Source organism: Platalea leucorodia (genome assembly GCF_965183815.1).
Source record: "Platalea leucorodia genome assembly, chromosome: 6".
NCBI lineage: Eukaryota > Metazoa > Chordata > Aves > Pelecaniformes > Threskiornithidae > Platalea > Platalea leucorodia.
In genome coordinates, this window is record NC_138828.1 from 34,131,607 (window position 1) to 34,153,067 (window position 21,461).

The 21,461-nt window shown below is 41.1% G+C and overlaps 1 protein-coding gene across 4 annotated transcripts in view; it reads right to left on the bottom strand.

Moving 5' to 3' along the window:
• Nucleotides 1–19,947, bottom strand: part of SMARCAD1 (SNF2 related chromatin remodeling ATPase with DExD box 1) — a 44,237-nt gene extending 24,290 nt beyond the window's left edge. For 2 of the 4 annotated variants that reach the window (XM_082315482.1, XM_082315481.1), the window contains exons 1-6: nucleotides 19,779–19,947; nucleotides 19,238–19,496; nucleotides 9,282–9,456; nucleotides 5,848–6,025; nucleotides 5,180–5,243; nucleotides 776–864 (exon numbers count right to left, since the gene is read on the bottom strand). In XM_082315482.1, the coding sequence (XP_082171608.1) occupies nucleotides 776–864; nucleotides 5,180–5,243; nucleotides 5,848–6,025; nucleotides 9,282–9,456; nucleotides 19,238–19,439 (708 nt within the window). In that variant the 5' untranslated portion in view covers nucleotides 19,440–19,496; nucleotides 19,779–19,947. Of the gene's footprint in view, nucleotides 1–775; nucleotides 865–3,703; nucleotides 3,794–5,179; nucleotides 5,244–5,847; nucleotides 6,026–9,038; nucleotides 9,119–9,281; nucleotides 9,457–19,237; nucleotides 19,497–19,778 lie in introns of those variants that run through there. The other 2 variants (XM_082315483.1, XM_082315484.1) reach the window with 2 other exon arrangements.
• Between the last annotated feature and the right edge of the window lie 1,514 nt (nucleotides 19,948–21,461).

A 21,461-nucleotide genomic window follows, 5' to 3' on the forward strand; every position in this document is an offset into this window, starting at 1 on the left:
TGCTTTCATGGAAAACTCTGCATTTTCTTCATTTTGTTCTGACCAAGGACAATATTTGGTTAAATTTCAACACAAAGATAGTCACCATCCTCCATCCGGCCTCCAGTATTTACTGTAGAACTCCCTTTCTCTACCCTAAGTGGTTTTCAGGGATGTCTACTGGGATGCCTGGGAGCTGGCCTCATGACAGCACTGTAGGACTGTGCATACGATCTGCCAAATACCAACCTGAATGCACCAGGATCATTACATAGCTCCTATTTATTAGCAGAGGTCAAAGTAATAATTCCTTTAAAAGTAACCAATTCATTCCTTTTAAAGATTTCCTTAAGTCATAGTTTCAAATATATATGTAAACAACATTACTCTTATAACACAGAAGAACAGTAGTAACAGATGTTGAACTTCATCTATTTGAGGAAACACAAGGAATGACCTGATGAGGCAAGGTAACTCATAGCCTGTAGCTCCCACTGATGCTCATAAGAACTGAATGGTACTCAGTGCCTCACATACTGCTACCTGCCATCAACCACTTCCACAAAAGCAGTGAACAGGCTACTGGGATACAAATCCACAAATACTAAAGAACAAAGCAGGTAATTCCATTCAGAATTGCCAAGGAGAAAGTAGAAAAACCTCATTCAGATGGCAAGATTTGAATCTGATTGGATTTTCTGATAAAACACACCAAGTTCATGACATCACTGTCATTCACCAAGTCAGGTAATTCCACTTATTTTACAATGCACAGAGAGAAAAAAACAGTACTTACATAATTAGCTTTTGGCTTTTTTGCGACTTGCTCATTTCTGTTTTTGCAATTTGTGGGAGAACCTTTTAGTTTCCTTTTACGAGAGGCAGCTTTAAAAAGAATCGAGGCAGAAAAGAAGAATTAATTACTTTCACTAAGTTCACCCCAGAACAGTAGGATCATTCAAACCAACACTATAGTAGCTACTTATTAACCGCGCAAGATGTTTACCGGTCCCCATAATAGTTTTCTGTTATAGTCTACAGATATATTGAAACTTCAAGCAAAGCAGCTGCTTGAAAGTACATGTTTATTTACCTCTAAGTTTTATTTAGTAGTTTGGCAATTAATCAAGCAATTACCTCTCATATGTAACAACTGAAATGGCAATTATTAAAAAAAAAAAAAGCTAATTGTTTTACACACAAGTTGCATAAACGTATATATGTCTGTTTCTATTGAAGCTGACTGCTTTTGGAAAGTTGGTATTTAATCAAGGCTGAACCCCAATCGTGAGCTGGAATGTGTACATCACTGCCAATCTGGAAGTCCTGATGACTGATTTCTGGCTGAGGTGCACACCAGAGAGGTTACCACCAAATATTTTCAACATTAAATCCAAATGTCTTAAAGAAAACTATGCATATTAAGTTGGTGATAACTAAATATCAGTGATAACCATATTACTTATGAATAGTTCATATGAGCCAGAACTTTCTGAGTATCTTTGGGCCCTGGTGATTATCAAGAGATTATCATCTTAGCATTAAGACCTGCCCAGCCAGGTACATTTTCTGACTGGTGTCATGCATAGCTCATGAAGGTAAGAACACATTACCACTATTTCTGCACATTAGCTTTGTTTGAAGCAGCAACTGTTACCAGACCAAATTATTGTAAAAATTCCTAGTCCATGATCTGAAGTAGTACTGCAAGTTATGTCTTTTTTGGAAGACTAACTGCCTATAGAGCTTTGATGTCTGATACCAGCATCTCTGGCCAGCCTTCCCTCCCAGACGGCCAAAGGAGACCCGTGAACAAGCACATACACACACACACACACACACACACGTACAAAAAGCACGCTTGCTTTCCAATCCAAAAGACTGCCTGGATGATGAAAATAGTTTTAGTTGTGGAAAATTAAGTAGCCACATCTTTGCACAAAAAGACATTTTGTGTGGAAATACTTTCAAATAAATTTTCTACTAGACTCATTCACTCTCTGACATAAACAGAGCTGTGACACTTAAATTTAAAAAAAAAATAAATCATTAAAATATCCCAAAGGCAGAAAAGTAAAGCATCAGCAATTCTTCCTTAAATGAAGGATCTGGCAAGAGATACCAGAAAACACTGATAAGATTTTTTTCAAAGTCTACGTATTTTTATATATAGGTATAAATATATACCAGAGGCACAGTTCAAAGCATCCAGAGAATGTGGCAATGGAGGGGAGGCAGCTTTCCTTCACCATTCAGACCTTGACCTTTCTGCCCAAGAACCTTGTTTAAACATTACTGCCAGGAAAAGCCATGCTACTAGCTCAACTCTGAGAAATGCGCATTTATCTTGTTATCAAAGCTAAGGGCTGTCAGGCTGTTGTTGGGTAAAGCACTAGAAGTCATGGAGGCCTCACGCTATTATTGCTTTAGCTCAATTAAAACTGCATTCAGGATGGATAATTCTGAATATGAACAGTGACCCTGCAAACCTCTTTGCCCTGAAAAATACATGGACTCCATATAAAAGTATTTCGGAGATCTTCCTGCTTTGAAGTCATGGCAGGCACTCAATAGTCTTTGAAGACAGCCCTACCGTGAGCAATTTTAGAGGCAATTAAACTGCAGCAAAGGATCTGGATAACCATGGTCTCAGGAACCTATCAACACAATTATTTATAAATTAACCTGTGGTCTTCTGAAACTTACATCTGCAAATGACAAACACACACACACACACACCCCCCCAGCTTTCTGAAAACATTCACTTTACAAGGTACACTTAATTATTCCTTCCTGTGCTAAGGGAGCATGCAGCTGAGGGGACGAAGAAACTCTACTACTGCCAGATGGGAACCATCCTTGGAGCGGAGGCAGGGCACACCGAGCCTTCCAGAGGAATCCTTATTCTCTCTGTAAATTTTATGATTAATGAGCAATGAGAAAAGCAGCTCCAAGGTTTCGAAATTTAGAGAGGCATCTGTAATTACTTCCACTGTTATTTGCTGCTACCACTACAAAAAAAAAAAAACACCTTATTACTGTGGCTTCCCGTGTCATTACAAAAGAAAGTCATTTCTGGCTCTTCAAAAAGCAGTGAACATCAGACAGTTTTACATGAGGCTTCAGCTCAGAAGCACCCTCACCGATTTCATGGTTTTCAATATGTACAGAAAACAACACCAGAAACAAATCACAAGCAGCAGGTATTACTATAGCTTCACATCTTTCATTCATACACATATTTTCAGTATGTCACATCCAATCTTCACACCTCTAAGTCATCTGCAACGCTTCTTGTTTCAGCTATATACGACTACTGAATTCAAGCTATAAATACAAGTTTTTGTCATTTTGAAAGGACAGAAAAATTTGAGGATGACTCGGCCACACTTTTTTAGCAAAGACTTTTTTAGCTTCACAAAACTGTATCTTGTCCCTGACCTCTCACACAGTCAACACTTCACAACAAGTAAAGCATATCATAAATTGACATAGATAAGCAGATGTTCAGTAATGTCTCCATTTTTAAAAAATGTGTCCAAAATGAGGTGATTTATACCATCACTTTCAGGCATGCTTACACCTAACTAAATATTTTATACAACAGCTGTGATTAGTGAGAATTTTGCTGCCAAGAAGATTTTTCTGTGGGCTCGTATTAAAAGGATGTGAAACAACATTCTTAGATCAACATAAAAATGGCCAAAAGGCAGGGACTACATACCAGAAATAAAAGTGTTTCAGTTCAAACACTGTGAACTGCAACAAAGTTTAAGGATATATATTAGCTTAAATTGGTTTAGTATTAATCAAAACCCTTGAAAAGTAATCATAGTCTTCCAGGAAGGGATTTTCCAGGAGTAGCAGCACTCAGAAGTGATGTGTCCCTCAAAAATATGCCAGCTTTAGTTTTCTATTGCCAGCATCCAAGAAGACCCATCTATAGAAACTGATCATGCACACAGTGATAACCTCAAAATGTTGGTCTGGTTGGGTAAAAAAAGAAAAAAAAATTGTTAAAAATCTTTGAAGTTGTATATAAAAATCAGGGGGAACTGAATTAGCAAAAAATCTTCTACTTTAGAAAGGGAGTAAAACTGTTCTCCCTCAGCACATGAGCTTCCTAGACATATTGCTTCTAAATCCATAGGATACTGCATGAAAAGACCACTTCGAACAACTAAAATAATCAAGCGTTTTCCATCATATCCAAATCATGAAGATCTCTCATGAGAACCATGGACAACTGAACTGCAAACAGATGGAGATTGAAACGGATCAGCTTTTTATAATGACGTTAATATTCATACCAACCTTCCACTCTTCCCCCACCAACCCCAGTAAATCAGACAAAAAGATTAATATAAGACAAGAGATTTAACCCTGGACTTAGGCGAGGTCAAGAAACAAACCCAAAGCCCAAGAATGATGACCCTTATACATGCTTATCACTTTCTACACACTCCTACATCACATGTTCGGTTTTTGGTTGATGGTTTTTTGGGGGTTTTTTTTGAGGGTTTTTTTGTTTGGTTGGTTGGGTTTTTTGTTTTGTTTTGTTTTGTTTTTTAAATAACAGCACAAGACTGCATAAATTCAGATGCAGAACAGAAAACCCTAAATAAGGGGTCATGGTTTGGGGGATGTTTTACTAGAGAACTGTGGGGATTTGTCTAATGTTTAAGACTAATAGCTCTTATTCAGAATTACAAGCAAGTCCTGAATTTAACCTGAAGAGAAAATTGTGATAGGCCTTGACACAAACAATATTAGTTACGAGTGGCTACATATTCCAGTATGTTTTTTCCATACCACCAGATTTCTCACCTACAACATTTAGAATTATTATTATTGCTAACCCATTACTATTTGCCTCAACTTCCGGAGAAAGAAGGAACCAGCAAGAACAGAAATCACTTATGGACCCACATGTAAAGCAATCCTGAGCTTCACAGAACAAATTCCCCTTTTTTTGTTCTATTTTTGGATTTTGGCCCACATCCTCTTTTCATCTTTCCCCTTGCAAAGCCTGTAATTTCAGTTTTGTGTTATTACAATAAACAAACAATAGTATAACTTTCAGCATATGCTTTACCATTTTTCAAATACCTCCCAACCAAGCTGACTTCACTGAATTAGCTACAGCTTCTAAAGTTTGGGGTTTTTTTGGGTTTTGGGGTTTTTTTTTGGTTAAACATACCTTCGTCATTGAACTTCAAACCAGCAGCTATTGCTTCATCCATTGTACGTGCTGATTCTATCAACTGCAAAAAAAAAGTCAACTGCTAAGTTATGTCAGCATAATTAAAAAATTATAGTAAGTTCAAACCTACTCTCTTTTGGATCACTGGAAGTACTAAAGGCTTTTGAGTATTAAATTTCATAAATGCAAGGGTGCAACGTTTCATCTACTGGAGAAGACGGCAATGATTTCACTCATTCTGCATTTAATCAGTTAGCTGCACTCCAACAACATCAGTTATCAATAGTTATTAACTAAGACAGCTATAATTAAGATTAAACGTCAGAAAGAAATAATAGAAAAATTTTCTATACACTGGAATTCACTGGTGCTGAGTCAATATAAAGTTTGTTTTTTTTTTTTTTTTAATATATATAGATATATACACCCTGTGTGTGTGTGCGCGCGTGTGTGTGTATTCATTTTTATATATATGTAAGTGTCTGTGTATGTATGCATGTGTATATGGAAATGTTACGTGGCTGTAGTTCCTCCAAAATACATTACTTTGATATACCCATTTGCTAATAAGATTTAAGGCTGTTCCCTCTAATAAAGCCAGAGGCTCATGAATACTGCCTACAAAATAGTCATCAAAATAAATTAAAAGAACAGCGCGTTATTACTTGTAGTAATTCGTGGTCACTTCTTTGGGGAAAAAGTTCCTTCAGTGTTTGCAGCTTTGCATCTCTGATGTCTTCCTCTACACCGTTCTTCACAGCCGGCAGCTGATCCCCACCATTTACATATGGCAACTGGGGCAGTTCATCTTCTGGCTGCTCGTCATCATCAGACTGTTCAGAACTACGATGTATGGGGGAGGAGAAAAAGAACTAAGATTTACTTTTGCTTATGAATGTTTTACACTACCAGAATGTTACAGTAAACCAAAACCAACAGGATCACACAAAATATGTTTAGATTCATCCAGTTAACACTGAATCAACTTGTACCCATAGTAATACCTCCTATTGAGGACAAAATAAAGCATATATGATTAAGTACAGTCTTCTGTTTGCAGTAAACACACTTCAACTTAGCAAAGGAAAGAAGAAAGGAGGAACAGACAAGGGAAATACCATGACTTATCCTTGTATTGTGCTATAAAAGTTTACTTGCCAATTTAGCAACAACCGTCTTAGTACCTTTCATCATTTCAGCTACCTGAATTACATCAGACCACCTCAAGTTTGACTCAAACAGTCTTGCTAATATTTATCTGCCCAACAGATAAACAGATGTGGCTAAGTTCTTTGTAAAAACTTTCCAGGTGCAGTATCAACTCTCTGTCCTAGTTCTCAGCTCATGGAGAAAGAAAATTCAAAGATCCTCATGTGGCGTCTTAAACATCTAAATATGGGAAGAACCTTTCTGAAAAAAGCAAAGTCCTGAATTTACTGGAAGATTTATTATTAGAGCTAACCTGCAGGAAAAGCAATCCCTATATATTTTTCACGATATTCAGTTGCACAGACAAGACTGAACGTAAGCACAGGTCTCCCATCCTACTGCCCTCCAAAGACACACAAAAATCTCCTTTCCTGAAAGAAAATTAATTGAACTGTACGGAGCTCGCCATTTCATAGGGACTTCACCATCAGAAAGGCTTGCCTGCAGGTCTCTTTACACAGATATAGGTAAAAGACTAAAAATAAACCTGTTTTTCCTCGCTATCTTTCTTTAGCAGTTGCAACAGGCAGATTGCAATGCAATTCTGGACAAAGGAGTAACATGCTACTTATGTAGAAGATACACACTATTTTGAGCCAACTGTTCACCAAATAATCCTTTTCTCCCTATCCTGTTCAAAAGGTACACACAGTCATGTGAACTCTCTGGTTGTGCCTCAGAGTAAAAAAAAAAAAAAAAAAAAAAAAATCCTCAAAACAAAAAATAACCCAAATTCCTCTTCAATCCACCAAGCCATTTAGTCGTAAGCTTCAGAAGGTGAATCCAGTATCCACTTTAAAAAAAGTCTTGGTGAAATGGCATATTAGCATTCTATTAGTATATTTCAGATCTTTTAAGCCTTGATAAGGAAAAAAGTTTCTTTATAAGCTGCATTTAAAAAAGAAAATCAATCCAAATGGAAATGGTAACACTGCAATTACCCTAGCCTTTCTTACTGGGGATTAACATTTAGATACTTGTCAACAAAGCCAGAGATACAAATATAAATCTTGTCCTCTCTGTATAATCACATTCTTATCAGGCATGAAGAAACACTCATTTAACTGCTAAACGAGTATGACTCCAACCCACAAAACCTTGTGTTAAAGAGTTCTGCTTTTTTCAAGAGTCCAGACAGCGACTCTAGTAGCGAAGCTTGCGGCACACCTCCTTTTAGGAATGACGTGCTTTCTGCTCTGAACTTTCTGCTTTCTGCTCTGTCCCTTACTCAGCATAAGAGGGGCTGGGATACCCTGCAAAAAGAAAAAAATTCACAAAACCCGCAAACACCAAGTAACACACGCACTAAAATGCACAGCGCAAAGACACTCGATTGACTGATTCTGTGCAAAGTTAGGCTCAATTCAGCACAAGCCAGAGCTCATAAGCCTGGCCAGATCCAAGCTAACTCCCACCATGCTCTCAATTCATTTATTAGCTCAACCAAAATGCCACTGGTGAGACAGCTTAGTGGGTTCAGTACACATCAATCACCACCTGAGCCAATGCCCCGTGCCAAAGGGCCGGGCACTGGGGTGCCTGGTGCATAAGAGACCAAGAGCTGCACAAGACGAGTACAAGAGGATGTAGCTTATGTTCATCAAACCCATTTGCTGTCTATCTCTCACTCCCAGTAAGCGGAATACAGTATAGAAACAGCAAGCTGTCGCTCTGCAAGCTGGATCCTGCATGGCTTATTAGCGTCGGCTCCCCATGGTACAAAACTGCCTGTACTGCTTCCAAATCGGGTTGATCCCAGAAGCAGTGTAACTATGTTTACACAGACTGCGCACAAGCCAATTCGGTGCATGCAACCAGCTTGCCTTTTCTATATCCTTGCACAATCTACCACTTAAACCATAGACAGAAACATGAGTTCACTCTGCTAACTACAAATTTTTTTTTTCTTACCAAGTATCTGCCTTAAGTTGAAACTTCAGGGAAGATGCATTAAAAAAAAAAAAAAAAATCAAGAATTTCAGATAATAGCAGCAGAGAAAAGCATTATTTCATTTCTGCTGACAAGCTCCAGTAACTCCATGCTCTGTGTAAGGACTGAAAATCTGCCAAGAGGCTATGCCTGTTAAGGTTGCTATTCCCATAAAAGTTTGCTGCATATTAGTTCAGCCAGACTATGAAAAAAGCAGGTTAAGCCATCTTGTTTTGTTTAGTACAAGAACAGTTAAGGGGCACAGAAAATTACCACATTTCGGTCACACAGACATGTAACTAGCAGGTAATAAATAGCAGTGGTTTCTTTAAACCATTCCAACTGGTTGAGTGAGATGTCTGTCTACATCTTGTCTCTCCTGCACTCTCAATGCTGCCTTTCTAGCACCCACGCAAGTGACTCTTGCACACCATTCTCTTCTCTCCCAACTTATTAAAAAATAAAAATTTCCAAATCACTAAAAAAAAAGTTTTCACTAGGCACAGCAAACACATCATGCAAATAATACTTAGTTTTAGGTCAGGAACTCTTATACTACACACAATCTCTTCTTGCTTTCCTGTCCACTATGGTTTCATAAAAAAATGAAGCACGCTAAAATCAACTCCAATGTAGTTTCAAACTAATAAAGCAAGTATTTTATGGTTAGGCTTCCAAATGCCATTAAAAGGATTTCAGAGGGGCAAACGCACAAACCTATAATGAACATCACATGTATCATTCAGCATCACAGAACTCCTCCCTTATAAGTGTCTCATCTGAGAAAATGGCTTAAGAGCTGGATTCTTCTTCCCTAGAAATCCAGTGAAGTTTAGTTAGGGGCAGGTAAATCACAAACCAGTAAACCAGAACCTAGCCTCTGATTTTCAATTCAGTATTTCAATTTAGAACGTCACATCATGTTGCACAAACATTACAGAAAACTGGTTTAACGCATACATGATAACTGCATCTCTCCTTGGAGCCCTGTTTTCTTTTGCAGCACTGAAGTTTCTCGGTTCTTCATCTTCGCTGTCTGAAGACACATCTAGGAACTGTACCCCTCTTCGATGCTTGAAACAAGATCGTTTCCTTGTCCTCTTGGCTTCAGGAGTTTCTGGGATGGTGGAGTACCCTGTGCAAACCATTTCAATAGGAGAAAAGATAGGAAACAATGACATCTGTACTTAAAGCACCAGATAGATACAATTTCTTCCTTATGTACAGCACCCATTTAAACAGAACTCACATCCTTATGCATGGAAAATTCTTGTGAACTGTATTCCTTAAAGTGGTAACTTACCTGGCAAAAGATCCTCAGCCCTCTTACATCAAACAAATAACTTTTATGCCACAAAGTTTAAGAGATCATGTATTTTAGGTTAATAGCTACTTATAAATACATTTTTATTTTTGGAAAAATGGATAATCAGCAAAATCCTCTGAACTCCTTCCAGGCTGATCAGGACATGGATAGAAACATACTGGTGCATCTGATGGCTGATTTACGATCTGCTTGTCTTGATAGCTTTTCAGAAAGGGAACGTCAGTGTTATACTGCAGAACACTGGGAAGCTACACCAAGGAACTTGACAGGTAAGTTGCAACTCCTATAGAGATATAATCTATTTAGCCAGTCTTTTCCACATTATGTTCCAGATGATTCTTAACAAGGAAACTTAGCATATGGAAGGATGCTTTGCGTTATATACAAAGCATCAGGATATACAGAATCCATACATAATCACGATATGTCACTGTGAAGACATCTCACCAATCATATACTACCTTCAATGACACTTGCAAAATTGACCCACTATGCGTGCATTAGCATGTATTAACTTTTCAGTTCTGAACATGCTTGTAAAACAACCAAAAGCATAAGCAGCCAGTCTATTTATATAATTCCTGACTCAGTCATGAATAATGCATGACTAAGTCCCCCAATGTCAGCTACACCTGAAACCAACTCCATGCACATATCTAGATGGGGAAAACATGACCACACAGGGAAATCTACACAAAACCTGACATGCAAAATAGGTCTTGAACCTGAAGTGAAAAGAGGATTAGAACACTACAATAAAATCAGACAGCCTACACTTTATTAGACTTTGCCCTGTTGCCCTCTTTCAGCACAGTACCAAATGCAGCTAAGACACAGTATGGTCTAACTGCATATATTGTGTGTTTCAAGGTGGTTCTAACTAAAACTCTGATGCTCCCATGTAAGCCTGGGCAAAGCAAAACACATGGTTCAATCCATTGCCTATGGAGGCCAGAACTGTTCTGCCACCATCTTTAGAAAACCCTAAGGAAAAAATGCAATTTTTAGTTGATACACGTGGACTTGAACATGCAGCTTCTAGCTCATCTGTCTTTAAACCTGCATGAAACAGAACTAAATACTTGGACACAACTGCCACCTCTTAAGCATGCTATTTCCTGCCAGTAATTGAAGAAAAGCGCTCAAGGTATTTTACAAAAGGTATGAGCCAAGAACCGTAGGTAGCCTGACCTAGTACAGCAGTCTCACGCACTCAAGACTTCATTCCTTTCTACCACTTTACCACTGTAAAAACAGCCAGTGCTGCAAAGAAAGAATAGTTGGTAAGCTGAGTCATTTTGTTTAAGACCAGACAAATTACGGACCCTGGAGGCATGACTGAAGAGAGGAAGAAGAACGCATGGAGCAGAGAACGTACCAGCTGCAGAGAACATTTGCTGTACGAAAGTAATCTTACAGAAAAAAAAATAACTCACTGTGGCACCATATGATGGAAACAAAGGTAAATCCTAAAAGTACAAGTGATTTGCTGACACAGGAAACTACCAGGTCATACTGGCTTTGAAAGGGAAAAGTACCCAATAAACTAAAAAAATATGGTACCAAATGTTACATAGTGCACTACTGAAAAGTGATAACTTGAAAATGGAGTTTAACGCTGGTTAAAGGGATGGGAGTGAGTGTAACTCAAACTTCTTTAATATTCATGAGGAAATGTAAATAAGGGTTCAATGACAGTTCAAAAAAGCAATCATTGAAGCCTTAAGTCTTCAGATGACCTTAGGGAAAATCCTATTGAAAATATGAAACACACTTCTAACCAGTCATTAGTCGATCAGTTTGGAAACAGAGGAGTGACAAGAAGGAAGAGCAAGTAATTATCGTCCTCTCAGCTTTTAATTCACGAAAGAACATCACGGTCTGTCAGAGAGTTAGTTACAACAAGTAAGAATTGCCTTGTTTTGGCATTCTGTTTCAGCAGATAACCCCATGTTTTAATTTCCACCTACAAACCTCTCTAATCTGGCATTTCCATATTTCTTACTGACCAGGTTTCATAAGAAGAGGTTTGTCTGTCTTTTGTGCCAAAGAAGAATCTGTTTCCCAGGTGACTGGCAAGTTTTACCTCCTATCTGCTGCTGCTGCCACTCCAACCCTGCCCCGGGGACCCGTCCAGTCGCTGGCCTCGGACACCCACTCCACTCAGGATGGAGCATCAGTCTCCTCACTTGCTGGCACCGGCACCCCCAGGGCCCGCACCCCACTCTGGCTGTCAGCACAGACCCCCTTGCGCAGGCTCGCAGACACACACGCCGGGGATCTCTCCACCCTCTACCCAGCGGCTGGCACCGGGTCCCCTTGTCTCAGGCTGTCCCACACGCAAATGGGTGACTCAGACCCTCTGGTCCCTCCCTGGCTTCCCAGGCTGCTTCGCCTGCTTGCCGGCTCGTCCCCTGGTACCCCCACTCCCTCCGCAGGGGTGCGGCACCAGACACGCAGGCCTCCGCGACCCACACTGGCTGTCACTTGATTTTCCGCTCACTTTGGTCCCTCCAGCTGCTGGCACCCCAGACACATGGGCCCCTGTGACCCCTGGCCCTCACTCCAGCCGCTAGCACTTAGAGCCCCGTGCACACAGAACTGATTCCCCTCACCTGGGAAAGTAGCTGGAAGAGTATTTTCACAAGAAGGCAGGACTAACCATGGTGATCACGAACAGGGCATGGACAGACAAGTATACTGACCTGTCTACATGTAACCAACTACCCCCTTATCCCTCTATTCTCCCCACACTTGTTCCTCTTCAAACCACTCTGATCCCTACCCTTCCCCATCTGTGGTTCCTCCCCTTAAACATCCCATAGCAAGTTTTGTACAAACCAAAAAAGCTCTTACTTGCCTCTCATAGTAAGTCCCATACCCCCAAAGGCAGCAACTCCCCTCAGACTGAGCGGTGTTCCCAACAGCCCTGCTGTTGACTGACAGTGATGGGCATCACCCTCAACTCATGGGGCTGACGGTCCTCCTGTGTCAGCCCTGGGAGAAGCCAGGGCAGGGGCCATTCCTCCGATTAGGTTATTCGTACTCCCCCACCTGCGACTCTGCCTCTGTGCGAAGATGAGCCTTTTACCCCATGACACGACACAGCAAATCCCACCTGTGTGGCTGGTATTGAACACACAGGAGCTGCCCACTGCTGACAGTATCTGATTTACGTTGTAAGAAGATGGGTGAGAACACAGAGCAAGACAGAACAGATGGAAGAGACCCCAAAATTAGAGAAAGAATAGCTATGGTTTATTAAGAGCCTCAGTGAAGGACAACAGACAGTAATGTACTCTGACTTGGGGTGGTGGATGGGCGGAAAAAAACTCCACACTCATTTCCTACACCGAGAGCTTTGAATCACGAATAAGAGAACAGACCAAAACAATTACACAGGGAAGGTACAGGACAGTCAGCTACAAAACTCCTGGGAGAGTTAAGTTTTAATGATACAACTGTCAGTGTAAGTCCTCATATAAAAGGATTTTACATCCTCATAATGCAAATACAGCATCATGGCCATCCTCTCCCCTCTAGCACCTCAATCCTTTCTTAAAACTCACCTGCCTATAATCCAAACACCAGCGGTGCTTTCTCAGCTGCTAACTCTCAAACCATAATTTCGTCTGGAATTAAAGGCAGTTTCTTCTGCCTCCGTTCACTAACCCAGAAACTTGCTGATTCAAGTTACTACAGTGTATAATGCCATTCTTCAAAGCTGATTTGCCAGCAGAGACTAGACATAGAAAGAGGCTAGAATAAATTCATTGGGTAATCAAAGGCAGAACTGAGCTACATGGTGTCTAATCCCTTCATCTGTGATAAAAGGCCTCAATTTTAATTGAGTTATAAAAATCTAAACCTTTTCTATCACTTTCAAAACATGATAGAGGATTATGCTAATGATTTTTACAAGAGGCAAAAGTCTCACTTTGCAAAGTAATTTTGTTATCTTGAAAAGCCAATACATGTGTAAACTTAGGAAGGCCTAAAAATGTTCTGAAGCAGTAACATACTCTCCTAAGACAGGCCTCCCTGCAACCAAGACCAACATGTTGGCAGTAGAAAGTTCCTCAGCAGCACCTTCTTCTATCTATCCATGTTTGAAAGGACACGTGTTGTCCTTGACACAGTTGATTTGCTTTATCTGAAAACTGCATAAATTTTAAGATTAATACAGGAGAAGAGCAAAAGAGACCTTTGGGATGGTATCAAACATTTTTATTACATTTAAACATTAAGATGTGGGCAAATTTATTTCAGCAATTCCTCTCTAGCAAAGAAAAATAAAGCAGAAAAATGCTGAAGGTTATAAGGTTGGGCTAGCTGAGCAAGGGCTATCACGATAGGACAGAAATACGGGATGCATAAAAAGATGTGAATGGAAATATCAAAACAGGTCTATAAGAAACATGAAAAGTTCACATCTCTACTGAATTAACAGAATTGATTGAGCCAGTTTTCATAATCTTTGCCTTGTAGGTTAGCCTGTATTCCAAACATATTCCTTCTGCAAGTAGCACGACACGCAAATGACAGGTACTCATGACACCTTTGCTAAGAAGCACCCTTATTGCATTTTAAAAAAAAAAAAAAAAAAGGCAAGGAAAGTTTACAAAGATAACACTATCTTAAAAATAGTTTTATTCTTTATAATATACACCTTGGAAGAGGTTAAATAACAAGAGTATTTACTGTTTCACTTGGTGACTTCTCATTTTATTTTTACTTTAAATACCAATCACTGTTCAGTCTTCATGGCAACTCCTAACTCCTATACCTATGAAATGCTGAGTTGCCTGGAAGAAGCGTTCTCCCTCTCAAAAAGAAGCAGTATTACCTTCTCCCCTCCCCTCCCCCTATTCCACTGAACAGAATCCCTTATTAATGGGGGGAGGGGGAGCAGAAATCACATATGTAATAAGAAGTCCTCATATTTAGAGCAAATTATAGCCTTGTAGGGTAGTAACAGATGAAACAGTTATTGCCACAGCATGTAATTACTGGAGGCAGAATTTCCTGATTATAGGCAGTTTAAAAGGACTATTAAGGAATGCCTGCAATCATAAAACGAGTATTTGACTCTTAAGGCCAAAAATAAGAAAACACATGTCTCCCTAACTGGAGACATAAACAACAAAACCAAAACCCAACAACAGCTGATTTTCGCTGTCATACAAAGACACTCCATGAGAATAACCGGATCAAACTGTCCATGATTATATGGAGACAGAATTAAGTTATGGATACAGGTAGTCAAATGCAACTGTTTTCATAATGTTAGAGCAAATATTTTGTTTTGTTTAGTCAGTAAACACACAGCTTCAACTGCTCTTGAAAAAACTTCACTTTTTTTTTTTTTTTAAATCATACTCACTAGAGTCTTTCAGGAAGCATATACCTAGTGCAGAGCCATAATACATTGCCCTATAATTCTAAATATAACCTCCTACACAAACCATACATCACACTCAGAGAAAGCCAGCCTCTTCTCTCCCAAATAAAAACAAAACTGAGGTAATACTTAGAGGCTTACCACATTTACTGACACTGTACAACAAACACTGTCAAATGGAAAGTAATTTCCACCCAGTTTTGGAAAGCAGTATCAAATGCGTGTTGCTCAAGTCTACAAGCTAACTGATCTTCCATTTTCAAAGGAAAGTCTTTTTCATTTGCTAAAATAATCCTAAAGATCAGTGTTACTCTAAGGTGCTTCTTAAAGAGACCATTTTAAAATGATGATTACTTCAACATATCTTCCCATGAATCCTCAGCAAAGTTCACTAGGTACCGCAGTCATTACTTTGTTCCAGAACTGCTTTAAGTAGAATTATACTCTACGAACTGTGACATAAGCAAAAGACGTGACGTCCTCAGATCACAAAGAAAATGACAACAGATGAGAACAAAAAAAAGCAGTCCCAGTGCAAGTGAATGATGTGATGCTCTCAACATCGTAACCCGATAGTACAGTCATTTGGGTTATATATATTTGAATTGTACAGAGAGGTTATCAACAAAATCAACCATCAATAATGGGATTATATATAATAGTTTAATTTCAACTACAACTTTTATTTCAATTCATTGTTGAGGCTTTGTAAGTGTGCTTTTTGAATACAAATCTCATTATGAAATTCATGATTGTAATTATTCTAATTTGTATAGTTCTAATACAGTTCTGCTGCATTTCTGCAATTGGAATAATCTCATTACCTTAGCACATCAGGCTATTTACATAATTAAAAACATCTAATTGAAAACTAAGAAGATAGCATCACTGTTTTCTTAACAGACTAATAGAAACCAAATGTGCGTATTATTTAGTAAATAATATTAATCTTTACAGAAAATTGTAGTAAACCACTCCAATGCATTTTTCCAACTCTTTAGAGAGGTATTTTTCAGATACAATTTGATAACTGCCCCCGTAGTTGGTTTCTACCCCTCAGTTAAGCGATGTTCAGAACTGCCACCCACAACTTGGCTGCAAAGTCACTGCAAGCCTGCATAATTTTGAATATACACAAGTGTATAAAGACGACCAATTCTTCTGGCCATCATACTACAAACTGCTTATTAAAGTGTAAGGTATGCACGTTCCATACAAAGCAACAAGAAGCATTACATACATACATATCCAGGGTGCATAACAATCTACCAATATTGGTTTGTTATGGGAAAACAAAACAAAAAAATTAGCTAAAAAGATAAAGGTGTTTCATGACACAACAGACATCATCTGACTATCTTCTCCAAGATGAATGAAATTAAAACAATCATATTTTTCATTAGATACATATTTCAGGACACGTGACAAAACAGAAATCCAAAGAAATCCCTAGGAAATTATACTGAACTATTTACGTTCCTGAAGGAAAAAGTCTGATTTTAAAATTTTTTTACATGCACAATATGATTGCATGATACCAAATCAAACAGTAAAAAAAGCCATCAGCTATTTAATAATTTTTTTGTTTGTGTACGTGAAATAAAGAACACTGTCCTCTTGTTTCCTCAGTTTCACATACCAGAATTTTGTGAATCCACTGTGTTTGTCTTCAGAAGAAATATGAGCAATTGTTGTCCTCACATGATTTATTGAGCATGAGGGCAAGTTATTTTTAGTTAACTTGGTGTAAACTGCTTCTTGTACAAAACAACTCCATACTTTAACTTACGTATTTAGCAGTAGAGAGAGCAGAGAGTGCCATAAGCTGGTTATCTCTGTATCTTTTCCATGATAATACAAGAAAATAACGCAAGAAAACGTCTGTCTTCCTGTCGCTAATCAGGAAGCAAGGAGGACAGGCACCTGCTAATCAAACCTAGTTTCCTCTTTTACATTTAAGTGCCTCATATCCTGCAGACAAAATTTGAGTGTTTTATTTTCGGTTAACTTCTATAGATGTAGAAAATGTTATTGGATTTTTAAAATGGTTAATTAATTCTTTTAAATGAGTTATGTAACGATGTGCAAATAAGTGGAAAAAAGTCACCAAACCACTCCATCTTCTTTAAACACTCAATATCTGTGAAAGCTGAAGAATTATGTAAATACAAAGTACTAATAATTACATCTAAATTTTAAATGTTAATTAGCACCCCAGTTCTACACCAGCATCTATGTCCATGGGCTCTTATTTAAGTCAGCCACTTGCTGTAATTTTGTCTGCACTCCTACTCTACTCTGTTTTACTGGTAGCTACCATCATCTCCCACTAGTTTTTCTCACAATTACTTAGCCTTCCACACCAGTTCCTCTTTTAGGCTGCCCTTTTATTACCTCATGTCTAAACTCATACTCATGCCTCTAAATTGGCTATCACATTCCTTCTCCTCCTCAGTCCTACCCCTGTAGAATATAAGCCAAGGGAGACCAGTATTTTGAAAAACAACAAGCTCCAAAGTTTGTCAGCCTTGGTAGTCTATGGTCTACCTACATGCTTCCACTGACAAAGTCAAGTCCACAGGCAGATTAAAGGAAAAAATATAAGAATAATATAAAAAAAAAAAAAAATGACGAAAACAAACGAAGCCACAAAACAAGCAGCACCATCCATTACCTCACATCTATGTTCACCATTCAAGAAGGGTACCTGCATTCAGGAACTCCTACACTGCTCGAGGCAGTGACTTATCACAAACAGGAAGACACCACCTGTTCCAAAGTGCACTTCCGCAGAGTGCCAGTTTTTTCATGCAATCCATTACAAAGGACACGCATGCAGAAGCCACAACTAACAGTTGCTTGCTTCTTGTGTGAAGCTCTCCCTGCCCCCAAAACATCCTCTCTGCTAGCGGACAGGCTACTTAACTCCAGACTGACAACTCTCCAGCCAAGATTTAGAGATTTTTTTATATTTTTTTTAAACATAAAGCACCAATTAATATTTACTAATGTAAATATGAGAGCACTCCTGTCAACTGAAAACAGTCAACCCGCACAAAACGAAATTCCATGGAATACTAAATATCAATCTGCTATAACATTGATTTGGCTCACCTTTAAAAGAGGAACTCCTCCTTGTACATGAAAGGTTCTCTGTTATCGCATAGATAAGGTACTATGATAAACTGCCTTCCACCAAGGGAAAGCTGTATGCAAAACAAATGTAGTTAAACAACACCAACTGATATTGTTGCTCCATTACCGACTAAATGCATAGTCAAAAGTTTGTCTGATCTCTCCAATAATGCTTGTATATTGACATCTGTATCAGAAGTTATACGGAATGTCCGAAATGTATAAAATAATCAGGAACACATAGTTCTTGTTTTTCCATTCTTACTCCTTCAGTAACAGAAAAGCTACTGGTGAATGTGATTATGCAGTTGAGAGCCCTGACAGATATTAGTATTAACTGATGGATCCAAACAGAAACAGCACATCTCTAGTGTATCAGCCAAACAAACCAATAAATTACTACACAAGCAAGTTTTTCAATATTTCCATGAAAACCACAAGCTACTGCCAGAACAGAGAACAAACACTGCTACAAAACTATAAACACAATCAGTTTGTGAGAATCAGCAGCAGGTTTCTCAGTTCCTTACAAAACCAGGCCCAACTGAAAAGAAACTGTTTTCTTTCTTTTCAGTTTTCTCTGTGATATTCCACATTGCATCAGCCTAGGACTCTAGTGAAAAAGTTAAGTCTATGTTGTGCTGCATTTATCAGACAACTAAGAGGTTTTTTTTTCCTTTGAAAACCCCAAGATACTATATTAGTGTAAAATAAGCACCAGTAAAGATAATTAATAAATAGGAAAGCATAATATACTTTAAACATTTAAATTGTAGCTTGTTTACTCAATTGAAAAAAATCATTTCACATTTACTTGCAAGAAGGTTTCCAACTTGACTATAAACACACAGGTTCAATTAGAGCAAGCACCACTACAAATAAGGACACTTTCGTGGAAACTGCCGTGAAATACGTGTGCATAGAAAAGCACATTTGTAAAATAAGCAAAGGGGAAAAAAAAAAAAAAACAAAACCAAAAGACAACAATTATTTTATTTCTAGAAATGAAGTGCTTACACTGTTCTTATGCTACACGCAAACCACCTGACTCACCAGTTATCTCTGTCACATCCGAAGCTGGAGTATCTGGCCTGTTGCTGTCATCGGTGGCTTCATCCTCATCCCCTCCAGCAGCACCACCCGCTGCAGCAGACTGAGCTGCCTGCCCCTGGGCTGCCGAAGGAGACGCCGTTTCCTGCTCCACGCTTTTTCTCTTCCTCTCAAAGCGAAAGCGGTCCAAGTTGTAGAGACTCATGCTCTTATCCTATGGCGCCTGTCTGCAGGAGAAGAGATGGGCTCGCCGGGGCAGTTTCTGTGGGAAAAGCCAGGCAAAGGAAAGAGGCGGCAGGGCTCATCAGACACAGCTCGGGAAAAGGCCGGCGCAGTGGCCGGCGGCCGCGGGAGCCGCCCGAGGGCCCCGCCGCCGGGCGCTCCCGAGCGCGCATCCCCGTTCCCACGGAAACAGGAGCCCGGCGACGCTGTCAGGCAGCGGGGAGGCACCTGCCCACCCCCGCCCTCCCGCTCCCCCGGCCCCCTTCCCCCCGCCCCCGCCGGCCGCCACCCCCCAGGCCCCCGCGACGGGCCCCGCACGCACCTGCCGCGCACCGGAGCCGACACCGGCGGGGCGCTGGGGGCCGCAGGCGGGCGCGGCAGCCACGCCGGCCGGCCCGGGCCGGCCCCCGAGGTACCTGGCGGCGGCCGCCGCCGCGGAGGGAAGGGGAGAGAGGGGCTGGCGGGCGGCGACCCGGGCGACGGAGAGCACAACACGCCCCGGCAGCGGCGGCAACGGCCCGCTCCCTGCAGAATCGACGCGCGGTGGCGTCGGCGCTCGGTTATGACGTCACCGCCTCCCCACCAATCACCTCGCCCGGACGGAGCGCGCGGGCGCCGGCGCCTTCGCGGCTTTTCCCTCGAGACCGGCGCGCGCTGGTTTTTTCCCCGCGCGCGGGGCGACTGTTGGTCTCCGCGGGGGCCGGGGCCTCGGGGGCGTCCCCTGTGGCGGCCGCGGGCCCCCAGGGTCCCCGGAGGTCTCTCGTCCTCCTGTGGGCGCTCCCGCGGGGCGGCGGCGGGCCCTGTCCTGTCAGGGCGGCTGCGCCTGCCCCGCCGGGGGCTGCGCCTGCCCCGCCGGGGGCTGCGCCGCGCCTGGGGCCTGCCTGTCGCTGGGTTTGCCGCGCCCAGCCGCTGGTACTGCGTGAGCGCCATTTTGATACCAAGTGGTGGTGTATGCCTCTGCTACCACACCCCGCCACGCTGAAAAGTTTGGGTGGGGGACTGCAAAAAGACCGTGATAAAAGCTCTGGAGCCGTAAAACGCAGGATTTAGGGTGGTTTTCAGCCTAGGCTCCTCAGCGTGCTTGCAGCATTGTGTCCCTTTGGCGGGCTAGACGGAAAAACCCCTCCCGTGGAAGCCTTGGGCCAGGACCCGCTGCCTCGCTGTGGGTGTCAGTTGATGCCACATGGCGGCAGAGCGCCGGCAGCGTGGCCTGCGCAGGCAGCCGCTCGTGGGCCTCGCTGGCATTGCGCTGAGGACATTGCTGGGGCTGAAATGGTGCCCTTCAATACTGTAAGCAGCAGAGAGGCACCGAAACTACCTTTGCACATCTGCCCTTCAAATACTAGCCACCTGTAAAATAAAGTGCTTTAAGGCCTGGCAGAAATGAATAAGTATTATACTGAGGAGCCAGGTGCAGCAGCTATTAACATTCTGGAGAGGCTGTGCTACCTAACAGAAAAACAGAAAAAAAGCCACTTCCCCATCCGTTGCGCCAGCTGTGTAGCACCGGGCTCGCAGAGGGCTCCTTCACCATTGACGTTATTTGCCATTTAAATTGCAGTAGCCCAAACGCCCGAGCGAGGGTCGTGGCTGTGCCATACCAGGTTATGTGCCTCTGTCAGCATTACTTACTACCAGGCTGCACAGAGGCAGGGCTAAGCGTTTTATCTGACAAACTTGCTATGGCCTGAAAGCTGGAGCTGGTCCAGGTATTTCCAGAAATGCCACCTACACATACATTACCTAGAAATTTCTTTCTATCAAAATTAGTTTCTGTCACCAGTAGTCAGCAAATCTAGGTCTTGGCTGCTCATACTGAATCACCATCATCATTATAATAAAGTTTGGTTTTCTGAAGGGGACTCTCATGGAGGTTGGTTGGTGCTCCCTTTGCCACTGAGCCTTTTGCAACGTGTCGTGGTGCTCAACAGTCGCCTTCACCCAGCACGAGCAGCTGGTTCGACTCATTTGTGCCTGATTCCAGTTCTCCTGTCCTTTCCATCAG